This window comes from Manis pentadactyla, chromosome 2 (assembly GCF_030020395.1).
Source record: "Manis pentadactyla isolate mManPen7 chromosome 2, mManPen7.hap1, whole genome shotgun sequence".
In the NCBI taxonomy this organism is placed as follows: Eukaryota; Metazoa; Chordata; class Mammalia; order Pholidota; family Manidae; genus Manis; species Manis pentadactyla.
Genome location: NC_080020.1, coordinates 214,715,190 through 214,739,032, shown reverse-complemented (window position 1 = coordinate 214,739,032; position 23,843 = coordinate 214,715,190). Strand labels below are relative to the sequence as shown.

The window sequence follows — 23,843 nt, the reverse complement described above, 5'->3', positions numbered from 1 at the left end:
CAGAAGAGAAAAAAAGGACACCACGGGCACGATTAGGTTTGGCTTTTAGTCTGAAAAAGTGTTGATTGAAAGTATACAACAGAGAGCGGGTGCAAACGGCTGGGGGCCATGGAGCCGCCAATAAAAAAGAATGTCCTTAAATAAAGTTCACAGAGTAAAAACCAGAACCTCCGGTCTTCCCTTCAACACAACAGAGCACAGGCACAGAACCGGTGGTGAGCCCCAAGGAGCAAGGAGGAAGCTGGGGACGACGGCAGAGGCTCCCAGGCTGCTGTGCGGAGGGAGCGCCCTCCTTGGAATGGGCTGAGGAAAGCCACCCAGCTCCCCCTGCACACCTCATAACCACTAAGGCTAAAGGAAAAAGACAAAACTCAGTCCCAAGTCCGAAGGGCTCAGAAAACAGTCTAGATGGGCAGGGGTCTGGACAACCGCTAGTCCCGCTTGGCCTTCTTATTGTCACTGTTGCCATTTTCTTCAGCCCCCTCAATAGACAGCACATCCTCTAATTTCCGCTTGCCACTCTCTGGCTGAAGCTCTGCTGTGCTTCGGGGCTTGAAGCAAATGATGATGCAGGTCATGTTGTCACATCCTGTACCGTCCCCAGAGGTGTCTGGTGCCAGGCACTGATCCAGCAGCTACAAAAGGACAAGGTAGCTCAGCTTCAGAGCTGAACACCTTCCTGGGAACTTAAAGTCCCACAAGAAGGCTGGCCCCGTTTCCAAGACAATATGGCAAAAAGAGGGGAATGGGCAACAGTTTTATCACAAAACAGACAACTTGCTACTGAATGAGGAATAAGGATAAGTCAAGGAAGTGAGAGAAGGTGGAACTTTCTAATCAAGAGTTTGACATGTTAATAATTAATGATACTCCCCAGCTCTGGTCTTAGCTCAGGTCAAAAGACAAAACCTTGGCTGGCAGACCAGATACCCTTTCAACTCCACCCTGGGACTCACCTCTTCCACGATGGATGACAATAACCGAAGTTCCCCATTTTCATCACGCTGGCTGATCTTTGATTGAATAAAGTCTATAACTTCCTGGCTGCTCATCACATTCCTGGGGTTAGAAACAATAGTCTTTAGTTCCACCAAGGCAGAGAGAGGAGTATGGACAGAGGTGATAGCCTCCAAGGCCAATAAACACCTACAGAGATTGTCCTCAGCTCTGCCTTAGGCTTGGGGGTCTTGACACCAAGATGTCTGCCTAGGCTCTAATCCTAGAGCATCTTGAGAAAAGGTGCTGAATGCAGCCATTAGAGGGATGATAAAGCCAAAGCAGCTCAGAGCCCTACAAGAGAAGTAACACTGCAGGGAAAAAAAAGGGAATTTTAGGGCATTCCGCTGGTGCTCACCAGATGCCATCACAGGCAATGACCATGAATTCATGGTCGTCGGTGAGAGTCAGCACCTTGATGTCAGGAAGGGCTGAAATCATCTGTTCCTCAGGTGGCAAGTTCTTGTTCCTCTTGTAGAAGTGGTCTCCTGAGGTAAAGAAATGGTTAGTCGATGAGTAGTTTGGGCACTTCCCACATAATCTAAGGGAATAGAGAACTAGTTTTTCTAGTTTCAGCCCTGTCTTCAGGTTGTTGAACCTTAGTTAAGTCACTAGCCATTTTCGTCATCCAAAAATGATACCTATCTTTCCTATCTCATAGAGATATTTAAGGACAGAGGAGGTAGGATAAGATTACTTGGAATGGTACGAGGGCTATGGAGATTAAAGTTTGCTCCTAGGTAGTCAGGAACAGAGAATATGACACTAGAAGTCTTTCCCGTAGTTTTCTGTCCCTTACCAATGGCTCTGGAGAGATTAAGGCCCCCGTTGACTCGCCCATCCATGGTGACCTTGCCACCAGCATTCTTGATGCGCGCTAGCTCCACTTCATCCTCCGGTTTGTGGTCATAGGACATGTCTAAAGCTTTGCCAGCCTCAGACACCACACAGCGAGAGTCTCCTGCATTGGCTACAATCAACTGCTTCCCTCGTATCAGAGCCACCACTGCTGTTGTACCACTGTCAGAGCCGGGCTTAAGAAGAAGAAAGGGAGCATCACAGGAACTTTTGAACACAAGCTCCTTATTGGTGCTCTCCTGACCATTCACTTATATTTTGTCCTCTCCCTAGGACCACCAAAAGAGCTTTAACAAATAGGCAAAGCACAGATTTAACCTTTTCAGAGACTACAGCATGCTCCCTCCCTTCTCTGAAATAATTCTACCAAAAAGATCTAGTTTCCCTTGTAGAATTAATTCCCCCATGTCCATAACTTCAGTACTAAGATAGCAAAGAGCTTCCCTGTCCCCGTTATCAAAATCGGGGGATTCACAACTACCTCCTGGCTTACCCAAACTCACTGCTTCCCTTCCCCACACACCTCCTCTTTGCCTTCCATGCCAGGCACCATCATCTCCTCTTCTTCTTCCTCATCCTCTTCAGCCTCCTCAGTGTCATCCTCATCTTCCTCATTCTCTGCCTCTTCACTGCTGTAGCCATCCTCCTCCTCACTGCATTCCTGCCAGAGGGATGATCCCAGGCTGCTGAGGCTGGGATGACCCCCTGCCCCCCTTCACCCAAATCATACTCAGAACCAAGAGGCCCTGACTGAACACAGGTCCTCAAAACACTGAAAGATGCAATTCAATGATCATGATGGGGAAATGTGGTGGAGGGGAGAGCTAGGATGGGTATAACTGGTATCCTGAACTGGGCTCAGCAGTCACCAGCAGGAAGCCCTGAAGAAGGCCAGGGTTGTCAGCCAAAAACACCTTCCAGGCAACATAGCCAAAAATAAGTTGGCCAGAGAAGGAAACAGCCAGTCCAAAGTAACAACAACCATCTTGTTCTCTCTCTAGAAGACAGATTCTAGAAAGGCATGAACTAGATCTATCTATTATAACATTAAGATAGGAGGAGATAAGAAGGCTAATGGTACCTGTGTTGGTAGAGGTAATGAATTCAAGAAAAGCTTGAGGGATGATGTAAAAATAGGAGAAAGAAAAGAGTTGAAAGCTACGCATGGTGACCAAACAGGCCTTCTCCACAGATTCATCATCTCTGTCTAGCTCCCACAGGCCCTTACCTCACTGTCTTCCTCTTCCTCCTCCGCCTCATCTGACTCATCTTCACTGTCCTCAAAGAACTTGGACTTAGCAACTCGAGGCAGCTTGTCAGAGGCTGAAGAGCAGGAAGGCCCAGCCTCACCAGTGGGAGTGCCAGGCTCACCCCCAGGGCCTGCCTCAGTCCCACGTTCTGAGTTGGAGGAAAGGCCTCTGTGGGCCTTGGCTATAGGGCCATTTTCTTCTGAAGTTTCCCTAGATGGGTCATCAGATCCTGCCTCCCCATTGAGGCCCTGGGACCCCGGCTCCTCGCCTGTCCCAGCTCCAGATTTGCTGTGGGGAGCACCCTTGTGACAGTTCTGCCCATAGCGTGTCAGCAGCTCTTCAATAGTCATGGTAGCCTCTTCATGCAGCAGTGCAGCCTCCTCATTGTCCACTGCACAGAAGAGGCTAAAATCAGCACCCCATGCCAGACTCTTCATGGGATCAGTCCCTCTTACTGCCTCTACAGCACTTGCAGCCTGAGTTCCAACTTGCCCACCACCTCCTACTCCTAAGCCTGCTCTCACATACGTTTCAGAAGAACACCTCTTTGCTTCCTTCTCAGGTTAACACTGCCTCCACAGACTTCCTTTGGTCTTTTTTTTTCACCCACTTCTTAGTCTAAGTAACACTAGTTGCTATATTTTCCCTCATCACTTATCATTTTTTATTGGTATCTGGAAACCCTATTCTGGCTGAGGACCCATGAAGTCCACACTGCTAGTCCAGGCCCAAGGTCCAGGCTTAATGACTGGCAGCTGCAGCCAATGATATAACTCAGCTTGGAAAAAAAAAAAAAAGGCCACATAAACATTAATAGGAACCCAAAAGACCCCATCACAATGGCAGAAGATAATGTATATAAAAATGCTTACAACTATGACACTGGGCACTCAACAAAAGTTAATTCTCTTTTTCATAACCACATTTAGTGGAGGAGAACATAGTGTTCTTTAATATGAAGACTCCCCAAGCTCCTAGGAAGTCATCTTCTCTTAGAACTGATACATAAATAATATATATTAAATAATACTTTCTTAAATGCTGATTTTCTCTTAAACAAGGGATGCCACACTCACCATCATCTTCATCAGCTACTTTTTCTTTTTCATCTTCATCCTCAGTGGGTCGCCCTGCAATCTGTGCCAGCTCCTTAATAACTTCCTCAGTGGTCAGTTTGGCATCAATAGCCAAGAAGGCATCTTCCAAAGCCTAAATATAAACAAAATAGTATGAGGCAAGTACAGTTAAAAATATAGTGGGTATAAAATGAACTGCCTATATACAATCCTGAGCATGATGGGATACAAATTAGAATGTGAGCTGCCACACTAAGAAAGATTCACATATAAATAAAAAACAGTCCAGAGATCTGAGAATAAAAAGGTCCACATTAGCAACATACTCATTGTAGGCACAGAATTTCTTAAGAAGAAATGCAGTAAGAAGAAGCTGGTGGCAATGAGAAAGGAAAGTCAAGAACTTGAAAATAAGGAAAAGCCTATAGAAATGGAGAATGAATGCTGTGGGAAGACAGACCTTCTGTAGTTTGCCTTCTTTGTAGGCCTTCTGATCTTTGATGATATCAGGAAGATATTTGGCACAGTACACGGCAACTTCCTCCCCTAGAAGAAAGGTAAGGTCACCCAGAGTACTAATTCCCACATATACAAAGTGGTATTCTATTTACATGACAGACTGGCATGAACCCCCAAAACTGAGGAATTAAATGTCTTAGCATAAATGAACCTATTTGAAACACAATGTTTGGGAAGTTCTGACCCAAAAATGGACTTCACCATTACCTTTGTCAGAGCTATATTAATATATCCCTTGTCTTTTCTCACCTGTATATTAAGTTCTTAGTGGAAAAAAAAAAGATAAATGTTTCTTGGATTAAAAAAAGGCCTGGTGAGATTATGAACCAATACAGTATCCTATTGGGGAGGAATAATGGCAGAATAGAGAAAAACAGCACTGGGCAGGAAATGGTATCCAAAGACCAGAATTTTGGAAAGTGAAAGAATAAAGGACCTGTTCTTTCCCTCTGAAGTCTGAAATTGGGGTCCTAGAATGTCACCAACATGATCTGCTGAAGTTACCTCCATGTCCATCATAGACAGAAAACATGGCTGTCTCACTGTCCAGTTCAGGGATACAGTTGTGAGCATCCTAGGAAAAAGAAGAGCATAATTAGCACTCCTTAGGATCAAAGGATATTCTTCCTTGTGCACCTCAGGTCATGAGATCACCTTCACACCTTAATCTACTAACCCTTCCCTGGCTGACATACATGACTTAGAAAAAAGAAAGGAAAATGGGATGAGAAAAATAAGAAAAAATGTAGAAGAGAGGGAGAAAGGAAAGAGGGCAAGGGAGGGAAGGGAGAAAGAAAAAAGGAAAGGAAGGAGAGAGGGATGAAGGAAGAGAGAAACGAATCAGGTCACTACCTCTGCACTCTAGTAGCCTCAGCCTAGGAGATCTCAGTCCAGATGGCAGAATGTCTGGCTGCTAGAACTCTAGACCTGACCTTTCTGGATATGTGGCAACTACAGGAAGAACTAGAATAAAGTATCTTTAAAGTCACTTCCAGACCTATTTCTGTGAATGAGTGAACTTCAAGGAAGAAATATTAGAGGAGACAGAAAAAAGAGACCAAAGAGCTTTACCAACTCAAATCCTAGACAGCCTAAGTGAAAGCACTAGAAATTTGTAAAGCTATATACAATATACTGCCCCCCAAAATAAGCACCATCTAAACAAATTATTCCTCTCATCTCTCAAAGTTTAACTCGGTAAATTACCATCAGGCTAGGTGGAAGATATATTTAGAAAAGAATATCTTCCCAACAAGTAACATAATTAAACTACATTATCTTTATACAGTACTTGGTAATTGGAATTTACAATGTTTTTAAAAGACCCAGTGTATTTCTAAAATTTGAGAAACTGGTCCAACTAATTCTACTTTCTTAGTAGGGGAAGGAGGAGCAGTCTTATTTCCAGCCCTCCCCAGTGGAACAAGAGAATCAACTGGTCTTTCTCTGTCCTTCAATGCCACTCTCGATCACAGATGTACCATCTCTTTTGAATCCACTGTTCTATTCAAACCATCTTTTTGACCTCCTCAACTGTTCCTCACAAGACCATGTGATCTTGAAGCAGAAAATCTAGCATCAGTGAACATTATTAAAAAGCACTTAATCTCAACAGCAATAAAAAAATGAACATTAAAAACAAGGAAATATCCTTTTGTGCAAATTAGGATGAAAAAGATTAATATCCTATGGTAATATGATTAAAGTAAGAACACATTCTCATACCTGACCAACAGGAATATAAATTAGTACAACTTTCCTGGAAGGCAATTTGGTAATATGTATCAAAATTTCAAATATGCATTCCCTTTGACTAGTAATTCGACTTCTAAAAGTTTATTTTATGGAAACAGTAAGAGTACAGATATGCTTAAGAATGTTCATGACAGCATTATTTATAATAAAAAGACAATGATAACATCTACATTTCCGTGAATAGATTAGATTATATAAATAGTACATCCCTCCAATGAAATATATGCTTACAGAAATAATATGTGCTCATTTGGAAATGAGTTCCCAATATATTAAGTGATAAAAAGCACACACACACAAAAAGTCCCTGTATATATGTCTCAGAAGTCTGGAAGACCACATATTAAACTTAGTGAAGAAAGAGAGTTGGGTACTAAGTATTTTCTACTTTTCTACATTTAAAATTTTTGCACAATAAGCAATAGTAACAACAAAACAAACTTACGAATTGCCCCTGAATTGTCATGCTGCCATATACTGCATGATCTCTGGCCAACTAACTCTTGCAGTGCCTCGATTTTATCCTCTATAATGTGGAATAAGAGTATCTACCTTACCCATATCATCAGAGGACTAGTGTGAGGATAATGAAAAACATGTAAAAATCCTTTGTAAGTAGAATTTAGCATATATATATATTCCACTCTGAAATTTAGCTCCTGGTTCACATTTTTTTTCCTCTATCCTCATTCTCAAAGAGGAATGCCCACCATAAAGATCTGTTTTATGTCTTGAGGCCAGAGTTTTTGGAACTACTCCACATTACTTTCTCCCCTACTCTTCGGTGAGCCTCTGGATAAATGTATACTTGGAAATGCTCTATCTTCTCTAAGCACTTCAATTTCCCTCTTTATATCTCTGATCACAGCCTCACTACCTTTACCCTTATGTTTCCTTCTCTCTGTCCCTTTCTGAGCCAGAGCCAAGTATTTCAACATAGTCTCTTAACAATCTAGAAAACTCATCCAACCTCATATAACCTGACCAACTACTCTTTACCCCTGAATCAAAGCCACGAAGTATGGCTAGTCATAAAATCATGTTGATTGTGGTCACTACTTCCATTCAGCACTTTTTCCCCTGTATCCTACATTGACTCTTAAATACATCAACCACAGCCAGTCACAAGTTCTCACACTGCTCAAGTTCTCAATGCTGTTCTCCTTTCACTCTTAGCAGATGAGCTAACCTAACCTCTTGCTTTACTTAGATCAAGGTCATATTTCACGAACTATCTCATCCTCCCTATTCTACCTCAGAATTTCTCAGTAGCTTTACCCTAACCTCTCCACTTCTGCTTTTCCTCTCTTTCTAGATTAACACTCCCCTTAAACTCTTAATCACAAACACTTCTTCAAGATTTTATTCACAGAGCAGGCAATAGACATTAACAGCAATCCTAGTAGCCATTTTGCAGGCTTCAGTCTCTCCAACTGTTGTATATAATTAAATAGTATAAAACCATGTCAGCTTTCTTGAAAGTTCTCTTTGGTTCTGCAAAGAATTGTAGTTCTATACCTCCAACTGCCTGTTGCCATAAGGATTTGGGCTTCTCCATCTTACATAAACATATGTAAAACAGGAACTCCAGCAATCTCCAAAACAAATCAGAGCTTCCCCTATAGGCTTTATTTCTGCCGATGGAATCTTCCTCTCGCGCAACACCATATGCCAGTCCTCCTTAACTTCCTGGCTGTCTCCCACCATCCATCACTGAGTCCTGCTGAGCTTTCCTACATAAATTTGTCCCTGGATTACATTACTCCTAATAGTATTTTAACTCCTGTCTCTACTCTCTGCCCCCTGTAATCCAGCCTACATACATCCAGCTGCCAGATTAATCTTCTTAATATAACATTTTATTACTAGACCCTTCAATGGATTCTACTGCATATAAGATTAATTCCATACAACCTGCAATTTAAGACACTCAATAATCATTCCTACCCATCTCTATAACCTCTCTTAACTTTCATCCCAAAAGAAACTACTCCACTCTTGACACTGATCACCCCACCCCAACAAAGTAGTGGCATGCCTGCCTCTTTTTCTTCCCCACTTTTCTCCTCCCTGTTTGTCCCCATTTATACTTTCTCCTAAGGTCCAGCTAGTCTCACCAATTCCAAAAGATCTATCTCAATCACACCAATACTCTACGATCATTCTTCCATCTAAATGCTTTTTAATACTTATTGTCTCTACCAATAATTTGACACTCAGCTTATGCTATCTTGTATTGTTATCCAACATTCCATGGGGAAAAAGGGTATCCTAGGTCCAAAACTAGATTGTAAACCAGCATGAAAGCAAAGACTGTCTTAAATTTCTTTAGAACTCTGAGGCCTAAAACTTATGTTCTGCAACATAGCAGGACTTCTGTATTTGCTTACAGTGAGTTCCCAGATGCCTCAGGACAAATACCTTAAAGACACCTCCCCTTTCACTTCCTACCCTAAACCTAGAGATGTATCCTAACAATTTTCCCATTGAGATGGTCTGGAGGAGATGACTCAGAATACACAGGTCACTTAAGTCAAGTCAGGACTCTTAGGCCTTACCCTACTAGAATCCATTCTAGACAACCATTGGTCTGTACTGAGAAGCCTGGTTATCCTTCCTGATGTCAATCTCCTAAGGTTATAAATAATCCACAGATGTTCCTTTGTTACTGGATCAACCATTTAGACTTGTGATGAGTAAATCTATTTAAATCTTTACAAATCAAAATAAAAAATTTTAAGATGGTTGGGAAAGGAACTACATTTTTGGTTTAAAAAGTCATGTATTACTACAATGGAATACTATTCAACCAGAAACAAATCCTACCATTTGCAACAACATGGATGGAACTAAAGGGTATTATGCTCAGTGAAATAAGCCAGGCAGAGAAAGACAAGTACCAAATTATTTCCCTCATTTGTGGAGTATAACAATGAAGCAAAACTGAAGGAACAAAACAGCAGCAGACTCAGACTCCAAGAAGGGACTAGCAGTTACCAAAGGGGAGGTATGGGGAAGGGTGGGTGGGGAGGGAGGGAAAAGGGGATTGAGGGGTATTATTAGTACACATGGTGTGTGTGGGGGTCATGGGGAAGGCAGTGTAGCACAGAGCAGACAAGTAGTGACTGTAGCATCTTACTACATTGATGGACAGTGACTTCAATGGGGTATGGGGGGACTTAATAATATACATGAATGTAGTAACCATATTGCTTTTCATGTGAAACCTTCATAACAGTGTGTATCAATGATACCCTAATTTAAAAAATCATTTATAAAAAAAAAGTCATGTATTACTATCTGACTTTAAAAATTATATGCATGTATGACCACTTGCCATTTTCTGAATGCTTTGTGTCCCTATAAAATTCTTATGTTGAAACATAATCCCAATGTGACAGTATTTGGTTGGAGACAGGGCCTCTAGGAAGTAATTAGGTCATGAAGGAAGAGGCCTCCTGAATGAATTAGTGCCCTTATAAAAGAGATCAGACAGCTCCCTTGCCTCGTGAGGACACAGCCAGAAGATGGCCATCTATCTATGAACCTGGGAGTGGGCCACCAGATACCCACCTTCATCTTGGACTTCTCAACAGGACCTTGAGGATATTATTTGTATACTCATGTTCCCAGCAGCCCTATTCACAATAGCCAAAAGGTAGATGGATGAATAAGTAAAATGTGGTATATACATACCATGGAATATTATTCAGCCTTAAAAAGGAAGGTAGCTCTGGCACATGCTAAAACACGGATGAACCTTGAGGACATTATGCTAAGTAAAATAAGCCAGTCACAAAAAGACAAATCTGACTGTAGATGAGGCACCTAGAATAGTTAAACTCATAGAGACAGAAAGTAGAACATGGTTGCCATGGTTTGGGGGGAGGGAAATGGGGAGCTGTTTAAAGGATAAAGAGATTCAGTTTTGCAAGATGAAAAGAATTCTGGAGCTTGGTTGCACAACAGTGTGAATAAACTTAACACTACTGAACAGTACATGTTAAAATGGTTAAGATGGTAAATTTTATGTCATGTGTATTTTACCACAATTAAAAATAAAATAATACTGAAAAAAAACTTCCCACAAAGAAAAGCCCAACCTCAGATGGCTTCACTGGTAAATTCTACCAAATAGCCAAATCAGAAGTAATACCGATTCTACAAAAACTCTCCAAAATACAGAAGAGGAGGCAACACTTTACAACTCTTTCTATAAGGCCAGTATTATCCTGATACCATAACCAGACAGATATCACAAGAAAACTATGACAATATTGTTAAGGTAGGAATACTGAACTGATCTACAGATTCAGCACAATCTTCATCAAAATTCCAGGTTCCTTTAGTACAGAAACTGACAAGCTGATCCTAAAGTTCATATGAAAATGAAAGGGACCCAGAAAAGAAGAAATAAGAAAGGAACAAAGTAGAAAGAATCACACTTCCCAACTTTAAAACTTGCCACAAAGTTATAGTAACCAAGACAGTGTGGTACTGGCATAACATTAAGTATGTAGATCAACGCAATGGAATTAAGAGTCCAGAAATAAGCCCTCATATTTATGGTCAACTGATTTTCAACAATGATGTCACAATAATTCAATGAGGGGAAAAAACAGATTTTTTAACAAATGGTGCTTGGGACAACTAGATATCCACATGCAAAGGTATGAAGTTGGACCTCTTCCTTATACCATACAACACAAATCAACTCAAAATCACTCACAGACCTAAATGTAAGAGTTTTTTTAAACTATAAAACTCTTAATAAACTAGACTTTATCAAAATTAAAAACGCTTATGCTTCAAAGGACACCAACAAGAAAGCAAAAAGGTAGCCCACAGAATGGGAGAAAACATTTGCAAATCGTATCTGATAAGGAACTTGTATCCAGAATATATAAAGAACTCTTACATCTCAATAAAAAACCCAATTAAAATGGACAAAGGATCTGAATAGACATGAATAAACATTTACAGAATCATAAGTATATCACCTTTTATGGGTGGCTTCTTTACCAAAAATGGTATTTTTAAAGGTCATCCATGTGGTATGACTATTCATGAAATGTCTATTCATGCCTACTCATTAGCTATCAGGTAAATACAATCAAAACCACAATGAGATACCATTTCTCACCCACTAAAATGGCTATAATAAAGACAGATGATAAAAAGTGTAGGGAAGATGTAGAGAAACTGACACCCTCACACAGGAATGTAAAATGGTGCAACCACTTAAAAACCTGTTAGATAGTTGCTCAGACTGTTAAAAGTGGAGTTACTATATGACCCAGCAATAGCACTCCCAGGTATATACACATGAGAAATAAAAACTTGTTTCCACACAAAAGCTTGTACTTGAATGTTCATAGCATCATTATTCATAATAGCCAAGATGTGGAAATCCAAACATCTATCAACTGATGGATAAACAAAACGTCCATACAATGGATTATTCAGCCATAAAAAGAAACGAAGTACTGATTGATTCATGATACCACATGGATGACCCTTAAAAATACTATTTTTAGTAAAAGAAGCCACACATAAAAGGTGACATATTTATGATTCCATTTACATGAAATGTTCAGAAAAGGCAAATCCAGAGACATAATGTAAATTAGTGGTTGCCAGGGGTTGGAGGAGAGGGGGATAGGAAGTGACTGGTAATGGTTACAATTATCTTACTGGGATGATGAAAATGTTCTAAAAGTGACAGTGGTGATGGACAGCTGCAAAACTCTGTGAATATATTAACTATTGAAACATACACTTTCAATGGATATGGTAGTGAATTATACCTCAATAAAGTTGTTTAAAAAGGGGTCTTTATAATGATTAATGATTTTCAAGTACCGTATATAATTAAAACTTGATATACTCCATCTTTGAACTAGATCTAGAGGGAAACAGCAAATAACTTCACTGGAATCAGTACTCAGTGTTTATCATGTTGTTACGTATCAGTGATGCTTTTCTTACTAAGCTGATGTGGACAGTGACTGCAAGGGTGTGTGTGGGGGGGACTTGACAATATGGGTGAATGTTGTAACCACAATGTTGCTCATGTGAAACCTTCATAAGATTGTATATCAATGATATCTTACTACAAAAAAATCAGTGATGCTTTAAGTTTTCAGTTCTAAAGATTGTGCTTCCAGGGAGTGTAATTTTAATAGCAGCTTTCAACATGAAATGATCAGATCTGTTACTGATCTACTGTTCAGATCTGTTAAATTTCTACACTCAAATTCAAGCCCTTACCTTGTCTCACAGTACAATTCCAAGATGATAACCAAACAGAGGGTTAGGGGTGGAGAAGTAGTAATAACAACTTCCAGGAAATTGGGCAATAGAAATAATAGTAGTAATAACAACTTCTAGGAAATTGGGCAATAGAAATAATTTATGTAAAATATTTTTGAAACCTCAAGGAGTAAGTTTTGATTGTAACTTCCAGTCACTGAGAACTTGTAAAGGAATAACATGGCAAAAACAGTGTTTCTACATTCATGGAGCACAGATTTGATAACATTTCATACTACCTTTGAATTGTGAATAGGTACTGCATGCTAATCAAATGAAAAGAATGCCCTTTCATAAGAGTTGCTTAACTGTTTCCTAGACAAAGGATCTGATCTGGTTCAGTAAGAAAAAAGTGTTTTAGGCTACAGAAACGAGGCACTAATCTGAGGATCAGACAATAATGCTCTTCAGCTTCAGATACTCTCCTACAAGTGGAACCCCATGGCATGCCTGTGGCATCCCATTTCACATTTTTTCCCATAAATATAATGACAATTTCATGCAAGTACCTTAATAATTTTCTGCTCAACGTTATCTACATTCAATTTTAGGTGACCCTCTATGACCACTAATAAGCCAGCTTCTGTATGGCAGTAAACAGCCTACTCAAAATTATACTCCAGGTATTGATACTACCTTCTTTTAAAAGAAAAATATAATTCATAGAATACAAAAAAAAAAAGCCTAACTTCCCAAAGAAAGCAATTTCATCTCTTCCAGAGAACCTCACAACCAAACACTAATAGTATCCTTGTCCCTGTAAGTCTACATGAACTAAAACTATTTTGACTGGACTTCTCATTAGCCACTAAAAAACTCAGAGGTTTTCCATATATATTTCTCAGGCACCCTTCCACAACCTACCTTTTAAACCCCCAAAATACATACCTCAACAAGCTTGAGGATCCCTCCAAACCATGGAGAAGGAAGAAGGGAAGGGAACATCAACTGTGGTATTTTGATTACCCCTCCTCAAAACACCCTGGTTCCACAGCAAGAGGGGCTGGAGAGAGGCAGAAAGTATAAAATGCCAGCTATTGATAATTGCCATCCTTGCCTCAAGAGAAGGGGTAAAATAGTACTCTCTCACACGGAATCTATGCATCAATCAGGATTTTAGCAACCTCTATAATGTGTATTGATATGATACACTTACCTCAACTGAACCATTAGGGCCAAGTAAATAAGGTCAATAGACTTAATAAACTGGTGGAATTAAGCCCTAAAAGTTAAGAGGAACAGGTGTATACTTTCTGAGAATAAGATTCACTCAAGAGGCTAGAATTCATAGTTATTTTCTTGCCATAACACAGACACTATGTTATACTTTGGGGGGAAAGTAAGCAAAGCCAGAAGGAAAAATATGAGTGCAGCAGAACAGGATCCCAAACAGGGCTTTAAGAGGGTTTGATTAGGTTTATTTAACTATTCAAACAAAGGTTAAATTATAATATGAACCATAATAGGAAGATTTGTGATTACCTCTCAGGAGGAAGATTAGAATCTAAGAAATAGTCTAGCAAGATCCTTACAAACCCAACAGCCACAGATGAAAAAGTCATTTACCAGAGGAGAAACCAAGAATAAAGAGAAATGCCCTGCAGAGAAGCAGCAAACAGCACAGAATCACTGGGCAAATGGCTTGGAAAACTAAATACCCAAGCAATTCAATTCATAAGAAAACTAGAAAGCTGAGTACCAAGGAAATGGAAAAACCGCAGCAGAGAGGAAAGTGGAAAATGTGGAATGAGAAACCTGGAAGGAAAATCCACGCTGTGAGGTGAGACTGTCACTTCAAATCTTACAACATTACCAGTAAGTTCCATAGAAATGGACCTTTAAATTACCTACTGACCCAAACCCCATCCTTACGTTAAAGGTTTTCCTTTTGAAACTATAGCAAATATTTCTAACACCCGGACTACTTTTACCAAGCACCCTATAAACCCAATACTGTGCACCACTGTGAAAGATGAATGCCTACTTCAGGTTGACACAGATGGTTAACAGTGCCTAGTTAAGTGTCGATTTCATTCTACAGATCCCTTCCACTAAGGCACAGGTATCCTAACCTTTCTGGGCCTCAATTTCTCAGCTATAAAATGTGGCACCCAAGCTAGATGAGATGAACTATAGGGTCCCCTGCATTCTTGAAATTTTACACCAAATTATAGAACCATTTAAAGTCTAGCATGGATGCAAAATTTAAGTTTAACAAATGATTTAAGTTTACACTGTCATTCCAGAGCTAACCACAGGGAGGAGCGAGGTATTAGAAGAAATACCCAAGGGAGACAGGATTTGGCTGTTAACTTGAAGCCCACCTATTAAGTGCAAAAATTCTCAATCCCATAAATAATTAGAGCATTTCCCTGGCCCCTCTGCCTAGATCTCGTAACACTCTTCACAAAGACAATGTATTACATGTCTCTCTCTTTCTTATTTTTTTCTCTTTTTCTTTAGTTCCTTGAGTTTTCCCTGTTCTCCTTTGTACTTTCACATCCATTTTGCCCAATGCTACTCCTTTTTATCCAGAATGTTTCCATTTTCCCCTTTATCCAAAGCGAAATTTTCTAGAAAAATCAGTTCTCTGTAAGTTAAGACACACACACACACAAAAAAAAACCCTGATGAAATGATTGCAAAATCAAGGAAACTATAAACTACAAGCACAGCAAATGACAATTATTAAGTTTTAGAAAAATCCCAAGGAAAAAAACATAATAAAAAAGGAATGATACTGGTTGACACGATTTAAGTTTTCCAAAGCTGTAAAAGGCCCTGACGAGAATACAAATGAGTGACAATTCTTGGAGGTCAGGTTGAGTCTCTGAAATTAACATGCAGTGCCCAAAGCCAGGCAACTAGGTGCTAAGAATTTGAAACATACTATTTGCCCAGACTTCCTTTAACTGTCAAACTCCTCGCCCAAAGAGGCCTATCACATCACCTATTTTTAAAAAGTAGTAATTCACATATAGCTGCCTCTACCTCACGAAAGTAAATGAAATCATTGTCTCCCCTCAAAAATCACTGTCCCACTTTTCAACTTTACTCCCACATTAAACCTCACACTATTTACGAGCCTGAAGTGCTCGGATGGCACGAGGACGGCGCGAAGGCACGGGGAGAGGGCGGTCGGTGGCAGCAGATACCTCTCCGCACATGGCCGAGCCCTCGCCACCAAGCTGCCCACGAGCACACAGTCCCCAAGCACCGGGCAGCTCCCTCTCGGCCTCAGGCCCGCTCTAGTTGCCGCCCCCCAAACTGCCGCTGCGGCCACAGGCTCCAGATTCTGACCCTTCCCCGGGGGTGACCCCATTCCCCCGCTCCCTTTCTCCGTCGGGTTCCCGCCCTACAGCAAGCAGCCAGCCTATGGGCCTCTGCCGCCTCACCTCCATGGAGACGCGCCAGCCTTGCATGGCGGAGAAGCCGTACGGCAGCGGCAGGCGCGAAGCACCAACCCCATCTCCGGAGCACTTCACTGTGTTGGGCTGGGAGAGGTAGGCACCCATGACGGCAACTGGCCGGCGGCCTCAGGGGCAGGAGAGCGGGGCACGACGCTTGCCGGCGCCGGCGCCGGAGCCCCAGGGCGCTCGTGGCAGCAACCCCCCGGCTACGCAGCAGACGCAAGTTACCGGTGAAAGGCGCGAGGCCGGCCAGGAGGCGGTAACGGGCCGGGAGCAGAGTGGAGCGGAAGCGGAAACGGCGCCGCTCCAGACTCCGCCCAGCTCGCGCGGCGCGGCGCAGCAGGGCGGGCAGTCATTTCCTTAGCAACTCACCGCTCCTGAGGGGCCAACGGCCCGCCCAAACGCCGTTCCCGCGAGACTAGCTCGGCCACGCCCACTAACGGCCGCAACTGGCCACCCGCTGGCGCGCTGATATCTTGTCACCTGTGGCTGTCTGCAGCTTTTCGCACCTCAAACTCGACCGCTCGAGTGTTTGTCTGAAGGTCTTTTGTGTGAGACCCGGCGCTTCCGGTCCATCCTCCAGTGTGTCAGCCCCCCTCCCTCCCCGCCGCGCGCTCATTCCACAAACCTCTCCCTATTCGGTTCTATTAAAGTTGGCTAGCATTTGTTCTGAGCTCACGAAGTACCTCGCCAGGCCTGGTGAGGCCTATACGAGTAGAATCTGAGAGACAAAATGAAAACCTCAACCTGTGACGTTTGCCTCAATACGATGCAGAAAGGTTTGGTACAGTCTTTGCTGGGGGAGAAGCAATAAAAAAGGAGGAAGAAGCTGTTGGTTTAAGTCCTCAGGATGCCCCACGGCTGCATTAGGCCCGCGGAGAAGGGAATAATGTTACAAGGTTGCAGGGGTGAGGAGAGAGAATGTGAACTGTTAGGGGGAGGATTTCCGAGGAAGCTGGCTGGCCTTGTTGGAAAGTGATTTTAAGTGGTAATATTATAATGACAGGTTAGAGATGGTAAGTGCCAAGATGGGTGAGTTGGAGCTCACAGTTAACCTGGTGTGGCATTTTGGAACTGTCGTTCTAGTCTTTGTGAGCCCTGTGGATTGGAGAAAGTCTGGAGACTTGGTTAAAGGGCTCATAATCTAAGCATGAGAAGAGAAGGGCTGGGACTAAGGCGGTGGTGGCAGTGGGAATACAGATGAAGGAACAAATTAGTCAAGAAATTGACAGGATTTAGTAACAGACTGGATTCCGGGGATGGAAGGGAAAAGAGAAATTCTCCAATTTATGACTAGATTGATTCTTTTACAATACAAATCATGGCTTCCTCTTTTCAGATAGTTCAAATACCTTAGCATAGTTTACCAGACCCTTCATGCTTGAACTAATTCTAGCATGTCTGCCACTTTCCATTCCAATGCAATTCAGTGCTTCAGCAGCATGTCTTTGAGTTCCTGCAAAGCCATGCTTTCCTCTTCCTAGACATTCACCCATGGAACACACCTCCACACCCACCCCCTTCATCATCACTTCCTCCAGGAAGTCTTCTCTAATATCTCTAGGCTAGTTTGGATCCCCTACTTGTTTGTTTCTCTTTGCTGATAGATTATATGCCTTTATGAAGACAAACTGCATCCAACTTACCATTCAATGTATACCCCAGCATTCCTAGGACAATTCTTGAATGTGCTCAATAGTATTTGAATGTTTGTTGAATGAATGAATAACACCAAGGTTTTGACCCTGAATAACAAAAAAAACCCCGAAAAGTTCTGGTGCGATTGGTAGGGTATGTTAGGTTGGGAAGAAAATGGGTTCAGTTTAAGGTCACAACTAGATATACAAACATTGAAAATACTGAAGTTAGGCTATGAGGGTAGCAGAAGGTGTTAATTAGGCTTGTAGGTCATCATGAATCTGGATGAGATCTCTGACGGACAGTGTAAAGGGAATATGAAATTACTCAGCCTCTTTTTTTTTAAAGAATGGAATGTGACATTGTGAAAAAAGCATGAGTTTTGACATATATTAGATATGTGGTCTTTCACAAGTTACTTAGTCTCTCTCAGGCACAGTTCCTCATGTGTAAAGCAGACAATATCTGCTTCCCCAGATTGCTTTAAGGATAAGAGCAGCTGAATATAAAGTGCCAAGTTTGCATAAATGTATTATTATTCAACCAAAAGACTACCATTTATTAAATATTCACATACATATGCTAAATATGGGATAGAAATAACATTGTTATTTTAAATTATGTTCACAAAAATAGGAGATGGCCTGAAACAAAATGAAAGAAAAATGGACTAAGAAAAAGTGGAAAGTATGACTCAAGCTAAAAATAAGGACTGGGAGGGCAGTGATGTCTTAAAGAGGGAGAATGGAGATAGTAAGCAGGCTCATAGAAAGTTGGGAAAAGAGACAAAGAAAATGAAGATTATGTTCTCCCTACTCCATCCCCACTTTGCCCAAAACTACTACAGTACACTTCCAAGGACACCAGGTTTCATGCTTTAATAGGATGCAAAAAAAACCTTTTTTTGATTAAAAAAAACTATTACATTCACTGATTGATTTTCCTGAGTCTGTCTTTAAAGTATGAGGCTCAAAAATCTGACTAATCAAACATGATGACAGATGTACCTCCTGAACACATACTTTCAGGGCTGGCCTGAATGAACATGTACTTTAGGGGTTCTAAAATATATACCAAGTTCATTCAGAAGGGATAAAGACATGGAATTGGTTAGTTGTGGACAGATAATAATTCTAAGCATTTGGCAATTCCGATATTCACAATTATATATCTTAGTATCACCTTTGCTTTATTGAAAAGATCACTAGGTTGCTTATATTTTTTTATCAAATGGTCAAATACTGAAGATAAACTGACAAAATACTAACCATTTTTAAAAGCTTTTTTGTGTGTTACTATTAGCCTCTCATGAGCCTCTTTCCAGCTACCTCTCATGAAAAAAATGAGAAAAGCAAAGAAAGTGGTTTAAAGTGTTTTTCAAACAGGAGAAATTGTGAACCATTGAGACTACTTCTGCAGTCCCAAAAGATTCAAGGTACCCCAGGCCAGGCAACGTTGCCTTAAAATTTAAATGCTAACTTCAGAGTATAATGTGAAGCCAGTTCAATTATTAACTTAAATGTAAACTCAGAATCACTCAAAAATATAAAGTGTTAATCCAGATGATCCCAAATATGCTATGTTTATATTATAAAACTTAGAGCACAAAGTTTTAAAATTCTCATAGAAGATTCATAGTGCCTTGGAAATACAAGACCCCCCAGAAGGTAACAGACCACAGATTAAGAAATCTGACCTGCATATGGAAGATAAAAAGTGAAGAGAGCTTGAGAAAAAGGCAATAAATTGGGAAATAGGTCCTTCTAGGCTTCCCATCCTCCACTCCCCCAAAACCTCCTACCCCATCCCCTCACCCCCAGCCTAGGCTTTTCCTTGGGTTCCATATTTTGTTTTTGAGCCTTCATTTGCTTCCTTCATATCTTGTTCCTGATGATATTATGCTATTCATAAAATATTACCTTTGAAGTTCAGCAGTTTGATGCTGTATTCCTTCCTCTGTGTGATTAGAGGTAAAAGATTGGTCCAGGGAAGGCAAAAAAGTGTGGGGGCTAAGGAAGAAGGAATACAGAAATTTGAAGTTACTAGAAAAATGATGAGAAAAAGTCCTGTTCTGAGGTTCTGGGCTAGCCCATACTCTTCATAAGAAACTTCTCAAAAGACAGAAAAATGTTTTATTTCACAGTTCCAGTTTTATATTTCTAGAAGTTAAGACATAAATTCATCTTGAAGCAGTTTGCTATTATTCAAGGAAATCACCAGAATGGGCACTTAACACATATTTACAGAAATACCCACTTTTATTCTAAAGAAAACCGTGAAATGACCATTAAACAAAATTCAGATGTTTCAGACTGAGATGCTGGGGTTAATTTATTTATTAGTAATTAAAATGCTTCACAATATGTGCCCTTGCAAAGAAAGATGTTTTTTCCCCCCAAAATAAGAACATAGACTGGAATACCTCTTTAAATCCTTATTTGTTCTTAAGAAATTATATATGTTTTTATCCAAGTGTTTGCTCACAGGTGATCACAAAACTGGAGCTTCCCTGAGGAGTATGCCAGTCTTACCTTCACGCCTTATATAAGACAACAGACTGGCCTGAACCACTGGTAGCTCACAAAATGGTGTTATGTAAAGGCAGATTATCCAAAGACTGAAAAGCATCAGCGACTCTTGGAAATGCATCAAGCAGGCCAAGGTGGAAGGTAAGTTTTTTCCTCTAAACTCTAAAGCAGGCCAAGGTGGAAGGTAAGTTTTTTCCTCAGTCATTCTAGAGTGGAAATAAGCAGGTCTTGAACTGGAAAAGAAAGATTCTCTTTGGACCCATGCCTGTTGCTGGCATTAGGATTCCAAGATGTAGCACAGTTTAGAGATTCCTGATAGGAAAGTGGGCCAGCTATGCCGGCTTTGGTTTATCAGGAGTCTGAAGAATAGACACCTCTAGTGGCAGTGGTGAGCTGCTTTTTTTTTTTTTTTTTTAATGTCTTTGCCTCTGTGTCTTATTAAATAGCCTGGACTGAACTGATCTTTGGGGAGTAAAGTGAGTAGCTCTATATCCAGTGGATGGGGCCATGTGGAGAACCTGAAAGAGGTGGTGTCAAGTTTAAGAGCAGCCGAGTTTGGAGTATAGGCAGCTGGCAAGTGATAGTAATTTCCAGGGACGATCTGTGGCACACTTACCCTTACTTAGGGATTCCTCAGAATCCTTTAGTATGAGATTTTTTTACTTTGCTTTAATTTACTTTGCTGTATTGGCAGCTGCGAAGTGAGAACACTCAGCAAGCTGAGTCTGACAGATTGACCCCAGAGAACCACAGTGTTAGAAAAATCCTGCTGCTTCTCATAATCATGAGGGCAAAAGTTCTTAACTGAGGTTCACATTCAGAGTAATGAATAACTCACATTGGTAATTGCTTGGCTCTACAATTTGCTAGGGATAAACAATAGTAACAGGAAACCTGCCAGTAGGACTCCTACTATCCTGTCCACCAAAATGGCTTTTTCTTCTCTGGAAGATTGTTCTACCTACTCCTCTCAAATGGTTCTTTCCTCAACCTTGAAAGTTTATTCACATGTATGTTTAGCTTATTATGCAGGTAAACCTAGAGATGATCCTTCTGCAGAGCCTGGTAGTTATTTCTCTGTAGAGCACTGTCCTTTCTGACACTCTGCCCCCCAAATTTTAGCCATCTTGGCCTCCCTGAACTCCACACTCAGTCTTCTCAATGTGGTGAGATTGTCAGGCTCTGTTTGGGTTTCCTGTCTGTACAAAGTAGCCTGAAAACCTCTTCTAGGCAGTGAGGTGGGGGCAGGGGGGAACTCTGAGGATTCACTTCATATGTTTTGCTTCTCTCAGGGATCACTATATCTTGCATTGTCTGAAAACTCTTGCTTCATATGTTTTAGTTTTCTAGATGATTGAGGCAGGAGGGTAAATATGGTCCCTGTTATACTATTATGGCCACAAGTGGGAGTTTTCCCAAGTAGTTTTTTTTTTTTTTTTTGTAGATAATTTATTGAAGGGTAGTTGACACACAGTATTACATTAGTTTCAGGTGTACAACACAGTGATTCAACATTTATATACATGATAATTCTAGGTACCAGCTATCACCATACCAAGCTGTTAAAATATTTTGACTATATTCCTTATGCTATACATTACATCCTGGTTACTTACTTATTTTACAATTGGAAGTGTGCACTTTTTTTTTTTTTTCGTGAGGGCATCTCTCATATTTATTGATCAAATGGTTGTTAACAACAATAAAATTCTGTATAGGGGAGTCAATGCTCAATGCACAATCATTAATCCACCCCAAGCCTAATTTTCGTCAGTCTCCAATCTTCTGAAGCATAACGAACAAGTTCTTACATGGAGAACAAATTCTTACATAGTGAATAAGTTACATGGTGAACAGTACAAGGGCAGTCATCACAGAAACTTTGCTCATGTATTATGAACTATAAACAGTCAGTTCAAATATGAATACTCATTTGATTTTTATACTTGATTTATATGTGGATACCACATTTCTCTCTATATTATTATTATTTTTAATAAAATGCTGAAGTGGTAGGTAGATACAAGATAAAGGTATAAAACATAGTTTAGTGTTGTAAGAGAGCAAATGTAGATGATCAGGTGTGTGCCTGTAGACTATGTGTTAATCCAAGCTACACAAGGGCAATAAAACATCCACATATGCAGAAGATTTCTCTCAGAACAGGGGGGGTGAGGTTCTAAGCCTCACCTCTGTTGATCCCCAATTTCTCACCTGATGGCCCCCCTGCGACTGTGCCTGTCTTAGGTTGTTCCTCCCTTGAGGAATCTTACCCGTCTCTGGCTAACCAGTCATCTTCCGGGGCCATACAGGGAAATGTAAAGTTGGTAAGTGAGAGAGAAGCCTTATTGTTTGAAAAGGTTAGCTTTTTACTTCTTTGCATATTTATGCCCTGTGGCTTCTATGCCCAGCATTTGTCTTGAGGTATCTTTACCACTTGGAAGAATTATGATACTCGGTAAATTTGATATGAGGCACGAATTCTATTTAAGGGTTGTAATTAGGAAGGAAGAAGAAAAGCTATAGAAGTAGCAGGCAGAAGAAAACATGGGAAGATTGATTATTTCTTTGACATATCTTCTTGTAGAGTAACTTCAGCATGTATAGGTTTTAAACTACTAATTAAATTGTGCACACACATTAACATAATAGGAGTATAGTTACATAACCAAAGCATACCTGTAATTACCAGCCATCTCCAGTGAAACCAAGAAAACCAGTTAGACACCTTAGGCATTTGTGAAAACTTACCTATGATATGGTGGATATTGTCCAACTGAACTTGAACAGTCTGAGAGAAATCAGACAAATTAAAACAACCCATTCCTGGGGACTGTTCACATCCCATATGTTCTTTTAACAGTAAATAGTCTGTAGTTGTAAGACTTTGGAGCACTACAATTTGCACTTCTCCTAATTCTTGGTTGAGTTCCAACAGTATAGATCCAGTCAAATTTGTTGTTTTACTGTATGCACAGGCCAGCTTAGTATCTCCTTCTTCATTCCCATGGCAAGTCCAGGAGCTGGTGGGATGAGTGCATCTACTACACCTGTAGTAGTGTGTGGATCTTTGTTGGGGTTTTTTGATGATCATCTTCTGGCATGAGTCTTCCAGAGAGTGCTGATGTTGGAAGTTCTTTTTCATATTGTATCTTAGTTCATTTTCAGGGTAGCCAAATTAGGCTTTGATCCTCTGTATAAACACAAACAGACCCTTTGCCTACACTTTTATATGCCCTTTATACCCTTGTGTAGAACTCATTGGAGGTCACCACACAGGAACTGCCTTTTTTTTTTTTTGGTATCATTAATCTACACTTACATGACAAATATTATGTTTACTAGGCTCTCCCCTATACCAGGTCCCCCCTATAAACCTCTTTACAGTCACTGTCCATCAGCATAGCAAAATGTAGAATCACTACTTGCCTTTTCTGTGTTGTACAGCCCTCCCCTTTCTCCCACCACCTCATGCATGCTAATCTTAATATCCCCCTTCTT

At 40.7% G+C, this 23,843-nt stretch overlaps 1 protein-coding gene across 2 annotated transcripts; it reads right to left on the bottom strand.

Annotated features, from left to right (window-relative positions):
- Window positions 1-27: 27 nt before the first annotated feature.
- PPM1G (protein phosphatase, Mg2+/Mn2+ dependent 1G) lies at window positions 28-16,475 on the bottom strand. 2 transcript variants are annotated; one of them, XM_036903523.2, is made up of 11 exons: window positions 16,162-16,301; window positions 13,655-13,769; window positions 5,204-5,273; window positions 4,641-4,726; window positions 4,181-4,313; window positions 3,083-3,495; window positions 2,378-2,515; window positions 1,796-2,030; window positions 1,355-1,484; window positions 957-1,059; window positions 28-635 (listed from the first exon to the last, which is right to left on the bottom strand). In XM_036903523.2, the coding sequence occupies exons 2-11, from the start codon at window positions 13,709-13,711 to the stop codon at window positions 432-434; spliced, it is 1,569 nt and encodes a 522-aa protein (XP_036759418.1). In that variant the 5' UTR covers window positions 13,712-13,769; window positions 16,162-16,301; the 3' UTR covers window positions 28-431. The 2 variants fall into 2 exon arrangements, with proteins under 2 accessions (XP_036759418.1, XP_036759417.1); XM_036903522.2 differs by lacking the exon at window positions 13,655-13,769 and having other exon boundaries at window positions 16,162-16,475.
- Window positions 16,476-23,843: the final 7,368 nt, after the last annotated feature.